Source organism: Rhinopithecus bieti, unplaced genomic scaffold (assembly GCF_001698545.2).
Source record: "Rhinopithecus bieti isolate Rb0 unplaced genomic scaffold, ASM169854v2 scaffold_7683, whole genome shotgun sequence".
NCBI classification, from domain to species: domain Eukaryota; kingdom Metazoa; phylum Chordata; class Mammalia; order Primates; family Cercopithecidae; genus Rhinopithecus; species Rhinopithecus bieti.
In genome coordinates, this window is record NW_016805834.1 from 3231690 (window position 1) to 3243816 (window position 12127).

At 38.8% G+C, this 12127-nt stretch overlaps 1 protein-coding gene across 1 annotated transcript in view; it reads left to right on the forward strand.

The window, feature by feature from the left end:
* LOC108530765 (staphylococcal nuclease domain-containing protein 1-like) overlaps positions 1-12127 on the forward strand; it is a 284868-nt gene that overhangs the window by 49212 nt on the left and 223529 nt on the right. Inside the window, exons 6-9 of the mRNA XM_017873813.1 lie at positions 713-804; positions 1448-1606; positions 3135-3241; positions 5845-5935. Of these exons, the coding sequence (XP_017729302.1) occupies positions 713-804; positions 1448-1606; positions 3135-3241; positions 5845-5935 (449 nt within the window). The remainder of the gene's footprint in view (positions 1-712; positions 805-1447; positions 1607-3134; positions 3242-5844; positions 5936-12127) is intronic.

Sequence of the window (12127 nt, forward strand, 5' to 3'; positions counted from 1 at the left end):
TTCCTCCCGGGAATACCAGAATCAAAGATGCTCAAGTCTTTTATATAAAATGGTGCAGTATTTGCCTATAACCCACTCACATCCTTCCGTATACTTTAAATCATCGCTAGGTTACTTACAATAACTATTACAGTGCCTACACACCACTTCATTTGTGTGGACTCAACATAATGGTGTGTGGCAAATTCATGTTTTGCTTTTTGGAACTCTGTGGAATTTTTTCTTTCTTCTGAGTATTTTTGACCTGTGGTTGGTTGAATCCATGGATGTGGAACCGATGGATACAGAGGGCTGACTGTTATGTGTATTTATGTGCTATATAGTTTTTGGCCTGGTTTTGAGACCTTGCTAATTGCAGACTCAGTAAAATAAGATTTTTACCAATCTTAAGTTACTAATTGTTTTTTGTTGGGCACCTAGTACTCAGGTGACCATCCTAGCTTATGGATAACAAACCTTCAGTGTGAGCCACGAGGTTCCAGAAGGTTCAGAAGACAGAGAAGCAGGCCTAATCTGCATTCCTCAGGAATCCTTTGTGCAAGAGTCTGCTATGTAAACCCTCATGATCTGCCAGTGCATCCTTACTTTTCAGAGGGAGGCTTTCTCAGGGATTTTGGGGAGAGGAAACTGTGTTAAATGCAGTTTGATTGGGCAGTGGTTATCCTTGTTAGGACGTTTGCTAAGGACTTAAGCTGTTTATTCTGTCATGCAGCTATCATCGAGCATGTGCGGGATGGCAGTGTGGTCAGGGCCCTGCTCCTCCCAGATTACTACCTGGTTACAGTCATGCTGTCAGGCATCAAGGTCAGACCATACTCTTGGCTACGTGGTGGGTATAGAGTTTGTGGATGTTCACTGATGGATTCTTCTACTTGGGGACTTTGGATCTGCTGTTTCTTCCTAATGTGGGCCATTAACATTGACTTTATACTTGTTTTAGTTTAAAGTTTGTAGTGTGACAGTTCTAATTGGATCAAATAACTTTATTTATTTATTTTTTAAAGTAATCTGGGTCTGGAATGGACTGTGCTTAGGGTTGTTGAGTATGTAAACCTAGAGAAATGGATCAATGAGAGGCTATGAAGTTTGCTGAATATGACTTGCATTAAGCGTTGATGTAAAATATTCATTTTGGTTTTTAAAAAATCTGAGATTAAAAGCTAAGCACTGGCAAGTCTTTTCTTGGTAAGGGGCCACTTTTTACTGTAATTAAAATTATTGTCCTCACGATAATGTGAGTTTTATTATCTATCTTTGCCAAGAAGTCTGAGATGATGATATTTCCAGTCCATTTTTACCAGTGTGTTTTAAATTAGAAGGGCTGATTTAAGACCTTCCTGAGTTTAGCTTCATGGCATGTGTGTTTTTTGGAAGGCTTAATGTGGGGTGAGAGTGCCTAGCACTCACATTTAGGCTGCATTACTCACTTACCTTGCCTTTGCTTTAGTGCCCAACTTTTCGACGGGAAGCAGATGGCAGTGAAACTCCAGAGCCTTTTGCTGCAGAAGCCAAATTTTTCACCGAGTCGCGATTGCTTCAGAGAGATGTTCAGATCATTCTGGAGAGCTGCCACAACCAGAACATTCTGGGTACCATCCTTCATCCAGTGAGTGTGTCTGTGCAGACTGGGTGGTGATGGGCTAGGGATCATTTGGGGTTTGAAAAACAGGAGTTTGCTTCTCTATCTCTTCTTTTTCTCTGTATTTAACATCCATTAAAATGTTGACTGGGTGCGGTGGCTCACGCCTGTAATCCCAGCACTTTGGGAGGCCAAGGTGGATGGATCATGAGGTCAGGAGATCGAGACCATCTGGCCAACATGTGAAACCCTGTTTCTACTAAAAATATAAAAATTAGCCTGGCGTGGTGGCATGTGCCTGTAGTTCCAGCTATCCAGGAGGCTGAGGCAGGAGAATCGCTTGAACTTGGGAGGTGGAGGTTGCAGTGAGCCAAGATCATGCCACTGTACTCCAGCCTGGGTGACAGAGCGAGACTTGTCTCCAAAAAAAAAAAAAAAGGCAGGATTATTATTAATATCTGGTGATTTTTGAGGCATTTTCTAGGGAGTTATCATTTGTCTTACAGAATTGGACAATTTTCTCACCTTTAGGAAATTAATCTCAAGGGTTAGTGGGTTCATAAGAGGAAGAGGAACTTGATCACATATTTATCTAACTGTTTGGTCCTAGGGGTTGCTACATTCCTTAGAAGTAGAACTGAAATTTGTAGAATAGGGTTGATGAGGTCTAGAAGTTAGCTAGCTGAAGTATTGGTAGATCAATGATGAGAAAACTGAGGTATGGAAAAATTATTTTTTGTATTCCAGGCTTTATCCAGGTACCTCCTAACTCTGCTTTTAGCAGGGAATAGGTTATGTTCTTATAGTTGCCATTATTGGATGTTTTGCCCTATTGTGCACTTTGATAGTTGGGTTATTCTTAGACATAAGATGACCTTCTTTTTAACACCTAAATTTGAATGGATTTTCATTATTATAACCTGTGTCCAATACAGAGTTAAGCTACTTATTCTTTGGCTAGATAATTCTTCCATGATGGCATTTGTGGAAGGTTGAGAGGCTTGGTTTGGGGTGTGCCAAGGTCATGTCTGTTTCTTCTGGAGTGCTGTCTGGCTGTGCCCTGCCAGATGGCTCTGTGTCACGGTAGAGTGTGAATTTTAATTCACTGGGCACAGTGTAGCTTCCGTTATTCCCCGCTCAGCCTGTTCTTCAGCTCTTATGAAAGGGGGAGGAAGTGCTGATCTTAAGGGAAGGAAGAATAAGGTGTAATCTCTCTTAAAGATTAACATCTTCCTCTGCCCACAAGAAGAGCTATTGAAATGTCAATTCCCTTCAATGCCACTAGCATTTATCCTACTCCTATTAAGTGAGTTATTATGGTGGACGTTGTGGGGATACGAAGCCAAGGCTGTTGAAAGGAGTCTCAGAGTGGCATCTCTCCCATCTTAGGAGTGGTTTCCTAGTGAGAGAAGCTACCCTACTGTAAACAAACAGACAAACAAACAAACTGCAGACTAGATTGTGACTATGTTAATTGTGTCAGAAGTCTAGAGAAATGGATTCTTTTGCAACAGAGTCTAATCTGTGCCTGCCTCTCCTGTATCTTGTTTTTCAGAACGGCAACATCACAGAGCTCCTCCTGAAGGAAGGTTTCGCACGCTGTGTGGATTGGTCGATTGCAGTTTACACCCGGGGCGCAGAAAAGCTGAGGGCGGCAGAGAGGTAAGGTCTGTCTTAGAGGCCTTCTAGCTATGGATCTTGTTAAGGATCTTTAGGGAAAGAAATCTGGTGATTTTCTCACACACCTGTGTGTCAGTGTTCATTTTACTTCAGTAAAGGAGTAGGGCAGTTCCTTATAGAGGAGTAACTTAAATATTGGTCTTCAGGTTCAGTCTAATTGAATGCTGGATGGTAAGGACTTAGAGTCTTCAGTTAGACATTTTCTTCACTTGATTTGCTTTTAAATGTTTTCAGGTCATTTTTTCCCAAGCCCCTTGCTTAGGTTCTGGGTGTTACACATTTGAAATGTAATAAACGTGAAGCTTATTTGAGAAAGATGAAGTTGCTTATCAGCTGCTCCCAAACAGATAGACAGGAGCAGGGGTATGATGGGAAGACAGAGCCTGTGGGTTTTAAACCAGGACCATTCAATATTCTTGTGAGGCCTATGCCCTAACTTATTTAAAAGTATGTTTCAGTTATAAATGCTAATATAATCCTGAGATGTTATTGGTGTGTTTTTGACTTGTTGCCTATCATTAAAGCAAATATAGGAATAACTTGTTTCTAAAAAACTGCATGTAGAAATTCCAAATATTAGTTGCCATTTCAACTGTCAAGGTCAAGATATAGATGTAGGTGAACTTTCTCCATTTGATGGGGTAGATGGAAGAAAATAAAGCAGGTAGCAACAGTAGATGAATGGAAATGATGCTCAGGAAAGTCTGAATCACTACCTTCTATGATACATTTAAGCAAAGACAACACACAGCTGATGACAATAGTCCACTCTCAAGGCTTGCTTGCTGTATGACTTGTTTCGAAATCTTGAAGTTATAATGGTCTTGATAACTACTTTTTTGTGACTGAGATATACAGCTAAGAAATGTGCAACGACATGAATGAATAACTGTAATATTTGTTCCATTTCTTAGGTCTTTTTCATCCTTCAGTATCTATAAGCGGAAGTATTTGCAAGTTTTTATAAAAGTAGATATTAATCTAGGCCATTTGATATGGCACATCTGACATGTGTATTGTCTGATGGAAAAAAACAGTGATTGCTTAGAATTTTTTAAATGTTGTTCTACAGTTTAGAAAGTTATAATAACCGTATCAAGTACAGTGTTCCAAATACTTCTGATTATTCTACAATGCTCAATTTCTTTTGTTTGGTTCAGAGAATCCTGTTATGTTCATTAGTATTCTAAATTAATTTGATTTTTTTTTTTTTTTTTTTGCATTCTTTAATTTCTTGACCTTTTTGTTGCTGAGACGGAGTCTTGCTCTGTCGCCAGGCTGGAGTGCAGTGGCGCGATCTCCACTCACTGCAACCTCCACCTCCCTGGTTCAAGCAATTCTCCTGCCTCAGTCTCCCCAGTAGCTGTGACTACAGGAGCACACCACCACACCCGGCTAATTTTTTTTTTTTTTGTATTTTAGTAGAGACTGGGTTTCACCATGTTGGTCAGGATGGTCTCGATCTCCTGACCTCATGATCCGCCACCTTGGCCTCCCAAAGTGCTGGGATTACAGGCGTGAGCCACTGCGCCTGGCCCAGTATCTTGCCTTTCTTTGAAGAAAGTGAATGCATTGAAAATAATATCTACATGTTATATGACATCAGTAGATTTTATGGATTTTTGGGCGGAGTGCTCATCATTAAAAAACAGGCTTAGACCAGAGAATGCAAATCATATTTCGATAATATGTGATTACTTGTCTGCTGTTCTGCATGCTATACTTGAGCTACTTGAATTGTAGGTAAAATTGCATCTTCTATATTTAATTGCTTCATGCATTTTACAACTACTATATCCTACTTTTTGTTTTTCTCATTTTACTGCTTCTCTAAAACAAAAGATTGCAATACTGTTTTCAGAAACATGTATCCATGTATTTCACTGCACATGTATTCACTTATTTGTAAGTGGTTTAAGACAGCTGTTCATTGATTTTTTTTTTTTTTTTTTGATCTTTGCACATATTCCATTCATAGTCTGGCTCAGAAAATATCTACTGGGCAGAATACTTCAAGATAAATTTCTGGCTACATAGGTTTTTTTTTTTTTTAAAACTCTTGTCAATGAACTTTATAAGGATTTTGTTCATTTTCTAATTATTCTATAGATGCACTGTCGTGACAGTTTTGTTCTTATATATAGGATTTGGTAGCTGGTAACCTTTTCATAATTCAGATAGAAATTGAGCATGTCTGTGCTTTTTAAGAAGTATGTTTGTTTAGATATGTGGGTTCTTCCCATTTAAGAGAGCAGTTACTCTCTGTTTGTCAGCCTAATTTTTGTAGTAGCCACCCAGGAGATATTGGATAAACCAGTGTTAATAATGAAGGTGGACTCGAACTATCTAGGCTCAAAAAATTGTATGCCTGGACCATAGTCCTGGACCATAGTCTCCGAGCTGTGGGTTTACAGTATATATGTGTATCTTGCGTGTTTTCATTTACCTCATTTACAGGTCTTTCTTCTGGATATGTCTATAGGATAGAGTAGGATGTTGCACCAACTGTGCTCCCATGGTAGTGGTGGATTCCATTTGCTGACTTAGTCTATCTGAATGATCTTGCATCCTTGCTTTGTTGTCAGGTTTGCCAAAGAGCGCAGGCTGAGAATATGGAGAGACTATGTGGCTCCCACTGCTAATTTGGACCAAAAGGACAAGCAGTTTGTTGCCAAGGTGAGTCATTCTCAGCATCTTGATATGCATAGTGGACACTGCCAGGCGAGTAATAATACAAGGATTTGAACAATTAGAAATGCTGAAGCTCTTGAAAATTTCGAGGCAAACCACTAGGGGTGTGTGTGTGTGTGTGTGTGTGTGTGTGTGTGTGTTTTATTGTAGGGGGCTTAGAAACCATTAGACTATTTAAATTTCTTTGTAAATTAGCTAACTTCAAACTAGCTTGAAATATCTCTCATATTTTAGGACTTCTTTTTTATCTGCTTAGCAAATAGCATTGTCTTAAGATTTCCTATGTCCAAGTACAGATGGTCCCTGACTTATGCTGGGTTGACTTAAGATATTTTGACTTTACAGTGGTGTGAAAGCAATAGATATTCAGTAGGACCCACATTTTGGAGTATCCATACAGCCATTCTGTTTATCACTTTTGGTCTAGTATTCAGTAAATTAATCAAATGAGATATTTAACACTTGATTATAAAATAGACTTTGTGTTAGATTATTTTGCCCAATTGTAAACTTATGTAAATGTTCCAAGTATGTTTAAGGTAGGTTAGGCCAAGCTATGATGTTTGGTAGGTTGTATTAAGTGCACTTCCTTCCTGCCTCCCTGCCTCCCTGCCTGAAGAGCGTTAAATGCATTTTCAACTTACAGTATTTTCAGCTTATGATGGGTTTATCAGGAGTTAACCCTGTTTCTCTTCTTTCTGTTTTGGAGCTCTTGGTTTTTTTGTTTTGTTTTGTTTTTCCCAGGGAGTTCTCCATTGATGTGTTTTGGGATAGACTGCTTTGAAGGAAACTGGAGCTATTATCCTTGGTGGTATCAGCAGTGCTGTAAAAATGTTTTTTCTTATTTGCATGGTTTTGTAACTTGAGTAGCAGATCTGTTATCTGTGTCTTCCCAAAATGCTGTAATGTTTTCCAGCCTATTTTTACTTTTGCCAAGAGATGCTAGAAGTTTTGTTTTTATGGGCTAAAAGTGGTTAAGTGCCAAATTCTTGGACTGAGAGGTGCTGTCTCCCTGTCAACTAACCATGAGTTTAGTATGGAAAGCCACTAGGTGGCACTGTGAGCCTGAGAAATCCTGAGACTGTCTTAGAATGGTAAAATTTTAGCAACCTCTGAGGAATTGGCTAAATTTCTTCACTCTTTTTTACGATGCCCAAAGTAATAGGTCACAGAGTGGTCTAGTGGCCTCTTTCCCTCTTTTTGTAGGTGATGTCCAGGCAGCTGTGAGGTTAGCCATAATCATTCCTTTTGGTAGGCATGGGTGGGAGTTGCCCCTGGTGGGATATCCTGGCATCCTCCAGGTCTTGATGCAGACTGCATGAGGCGTGTACCTGTGTGGACACTTGGATATGGGTTGCTCTGCCTACTTGGAACTCACTCAGTTGTGCTTATGCTTCCCGTAGTGTGTTCTGTGTTAACATAGCTACACAATGAAAGGATGATTTTTCACCCAAAAAGGGAGACAGGCCTTCAATTTTTTGCCATCTTCACTTTGAGAGTCTGTGACATTACTGATGTAGATGAGGCATGTGAGGATCTTAAAACCCTATTGTGTTCCTACCAGCCTTTCCTCGATTAAAACTGAGTTTGTAGAAAAACCTAGAATATTTTGAAGAGTTTTGGGCCTTGGCTGGTTGGGGAGTTAACTAATGCACTGCATAAGAACAAAATTCAAAGGATTTCGATTATTGAGCTTTGCATTTATCTTAAATATGACTTTACTGATAATTAAAAAAGGGAGACCTACCTGTAGGAGAATTTTTTCCACTTTTAAAAATCTAGGATCTGGCTGCGTGCGGTGGCTCACACCTGTAATCCTAGCATTTTGGGAGGCCGAGGCTGGCAGATCATGAGTGTCAGGAGATCGAGACGGCATCCTGGCTAACCACAGTGAAAACCCGGCGTCTCTAACTAAAAATGCATAAAAAAATTAGCCAGATTGGTGGCGGGGCAGCGCTGTAGTCCCAGCGGAGAAGCGGCGAAAAACTGAGAGCAGGGAAGATGAGTGTAGAAAGCCCAAGAGCGGAGCTAGCAGTGAAGGCCAAGGAATCGCGGCGCACTGGACTACACCTGAGACGACAGAAGCGAAGACTACGTCTACAAAAAAAAAAGAGAGAAAAAAAAAAAAAAAAATACATAGGATAACCTGAATCTTTTTTCTTTAAAAGAGAGCGAGGCTTTTGTCATGACAATGAAGTTTTATTCATTACAGTGTCAAAGTAGAGGAGATTGTCCCTAGGAATCATCTGATTGAGGATTGTGAGGAATAACCAATCTTCTATAGAAATTGAAACATAAATTGAGGCTATTTGGGTATATGCTTAGAGGGTAGAGAGAAATAGGTAAAGAGTTTTTAAAACTTACTGACTTTTTAAAATTCTTTGGCATTAGTTTTGCTTTTAAAACAGGAAAAAACATAAAGAAGATAAGCATAAATACCCATACTACATGAAACACTATCTTGGCCTTGTTTTTTAATTTTTTTTTTTTTTAAAACAAAGTTGATCATAGTGTCTGTCTCAAGGTTGGCAAACTATGGCCCATGGGCTGAATTTGGCTGGGCACTTGTTTTTGCATGATCTGTGGATTTTACATTAAAAAAAAAAAGGATTTTGTGTTAATAAAAAATATATCATGGCATGTGAAAATTATGTGAAATTCAATGTCAGTATCGTAAATAAATTGGAACGTAGCTATATATGTTTGCTTGTGTATTGTCTGTGTCTGTTCTTGTGCCATAATGGCAGAGGTGAGTAGTTGTGATAAAACTGTGTGGCCTGCAAAGCCTTAAATATTTGTTATCTGGCTTTTTACTTAATAGTTTGATGATCTCTGATCTATACCAGTCCTACTCAAAATGCCTTGATAAAGTGACTTAAGGAGCTTGGGCCAGAATGTAAATCAAGGCATTGCTTCCTTCATCAAGAAAAGCTTACTACAAAAAAAAAAAAAAAAAAAAAAGTCAGCAATGTTCTTAGTGATGTAGTTGATTAATGTTGTAGTACAAGTTCCTTATCTTACTGCAGACTGGCAGCCACTTTGAATAGCACTGATCTGTACTCTTTTGTATGTAATTTTAAGTTTGCACGTTTTATTTTAATACAGAAAATTAAACATTTTTTTATAGGCTTACCTAACTCTTCCTTGAGGCAGTCACTTTCAACTCTTGGCTAATTCATCTCTGAATAAAACATTTACATGGCTATTTCTTAATTTTTCAGTTTTAGGTACAACTCCTTTCCTTCATACCATGGAAGAGGAGGGCTTAGTTTTTTCACATAAGCACGCCTACTCATGTGGGCGCACAGTGCTCTTACCCAGTTCTTCCAATATGATTATGTCATAATTTAGTTAATATTCAGTATTTATTTTAAATGATAATCACCACTTGGCTATATAGCATATTATGGCTACTTTTAGTTTTCTGCACAATTTTTTTGTTTTCCCTGGAGTTAATAATTTTTAAAATTTACATTTTTTATATACTTATTATTAATTCAGCCTCCAAACTCTGTCTAAATCTCCTCCCAAGAGGAGCTTCATTCAGTCTGCTAACACTATCTTGGAGCCTTGCAGCCTGCATCAATCTGGACTGGTTTCTCTTTTTGCCTGTTTTAGAGTTGTCATTTTTGGATTTCTTCACCATTGTCCTGGGGGATTTCTTTGCCTTACTCTTGGATTGGAGCTAGGATTGCTGGATCTCACAGCTTCCTCTATAATTTGCTTCTTTGTTTTAATGGCACACATTCTCTAACTTCATGGCAAAGAATGCTTGGGAGGTAAATTTTCTGAGACCTTTTGTGTCCATTCTCTACATACACTTGATAGTTTAGCTGGATATAGAATTATTTTAGAAGTCATTTTCCATTAGAATTGTATCTATCAGTATTGCTCCACTGTCAGTAGTTATCAGAAATTTTTTTGATTTCTTTTTTTTAATGGATCTGAAACCTTCCTGATTTCTCATCCTTATATGTGTTTTTTCTTTCTGAAAGGTTTTAGCAAATTCTTTTTGATCCCAGTGTTCTAACATTTCATAGCAATGCACTTTTATTTATCTATATGTGAGCATATTATGCCTCAATGTTTAGTTGTTTTGTTCTGAGACTTTTTCTCTCAACTCTTTTGTTGGTTTCCATCTAGAATCTTTGTTCTCTTTTTTTCTAGAACTCCTGTTATTTGGTTGTTGGATTTTGTGGGCTCGTCTTCCAGTTTTTTTCTCCTATTTTCTATCTCATCTTCTATTCTTTTTAGATTTCTTTATAGTTATTTTTCAGTAGTTTTATTGACATGATACTGTTTTATTTTTTAAGAGCTTTATTTGTTCTCTGCATGTTTTTCTTTTACTATTATAAAAAATAAAGTTTAATACTTCAGAGATAAAAATCATCTCTTAACTTTCTGCAAAATTGATTTTTTTTTTTTTTAAGTTTCATTTTCCTCCATACTCGCTATGTTCTTCAAGCCTCTCCTCTCCCCTCTTTGGGTTATTTTGGTCCCTTATTTTTCATATTACAGGCTTTCCTCAGATATTTGCTGAGCCTTGGTTTTCTGTCTTATTTGATAATGAGATATTAAAACACTGAGTTTAGAAGCAATGACCCTAGTGTGGGATGTAGGGTATACATATTTGTTTGTTTGTTTTTGAGACAGGGTCTTGCTCCGTCACCCAGACTGGAGTGCAGTGGTGCCATCACAGTTCACTGCAGCTTCAACCTCATGGGCTTAAGTGATCCTCCTGCTTCAGCTTCCCGAATAACTGGGAGGTTCACGCTAACACAGGTGCACGCTAACACACCTGACTAATTTTTAAATTTTTTGTAGAGACGGGGTCTCCCTATGTTACCCAGGCTGGTCTTGAACTCCTGGGCTCAAGCGATCCTCCCACCTTGGCCTCCCAAAGTGCAGGGATTACAGGTGTGAGCCACCATGCCTGGCCAGGGTATACATCTTGAAATCCATCTGCTTCTTACAAAGATTTGAAACTGTTCATCGTTTTTGGTCTCATTTTCGTTTGCAATTGAGATGCTTGATTTGACAGTTTCTGAGTCTTGGCAGATTAGGGAGAGTGGGACTGCAGTATAAATCAGATTGGCTATTGTGTTTTCTCGCCACTGTCTCAGGATTTAGCTTTTGTGAGTCAGTGGAGTAAGTTACTACTCATCCATCTGCTTTCCAGCTTCCAGAGTTTTGTTGCAGTGTTCTCTCTCATTATCTTCTTCCTTTTGGGCTTATGTATAGATAGGTTATACAGATCCCCCCCCCCTTTTTTTTTTTGAGACAGAGTCTCGCTCTGTCACCCAGGCTGGAGTGCAGTGGTGTGATCTCGGCTCACTGTAAGCTCCACCTCCCAAGTTCATGCCATTCTCCTGCCTCAGCCTCCCGAGTAGCTGGGACTACAGGTGCCTGCTGCCGTGCCTGGCTAATTTTTTGTGTTTTTAGTAGAGATGGGGTTTCACTGTGGTCTCAATCTCCTGACCTTGTGATCTGCCTGCCTCAGCCTCCCAAAGTGCTGGGATTACAGGTGTGAGCCACCGCACCCGGCCTCAGATCCCTTTTATCTAGAGGTGTTTAGAGAGGGAACCAAAATAAAGAGCTTACTTCTTTAATTGATGTGTAATATTTCATCGCAGGCTGCACCATAATATTTTAAACCAGTCCCCAGTAGGTTTATATTCATGTAGTTGAGAATGTTTTTCATTATTTAGAAAGTGGAAGAAATCTCCAACTAATTGGCAGTTACTTCCTTAGAAATGATTTGGCTCACATTTGCCAAGTATGTCTATAGAAATGTTAACCAGTATATACCACTAAGTGTGTTCATTTTCTAATACGTTGTAAAACAGAGATTGGCCAGCTTTTTCTTAAAGGACCACATTGTAAATATTTTAGGCTTGGTAGCCATATGGTCTCTGTTACAACTACTGAACTCTGCCATGGTAGCAGGAAAACAGACATGGATAGTGTGTAAACAAATGGTTGTGGCAATATTCCAGGAAAACTTTATAACAATATGAAGTGGGCTGGATGGCCCTTGGGCCATAGTTTGCCAGCCTTTGTTGTAGAACACTGGATATCGACATTAAGTTAAAAATGAAAAAAATATACGTATTACTTTTTATAACCTGGAACTCAACAGCAGTTATATATCATTTTACGTGATTTAAAATATCTGTT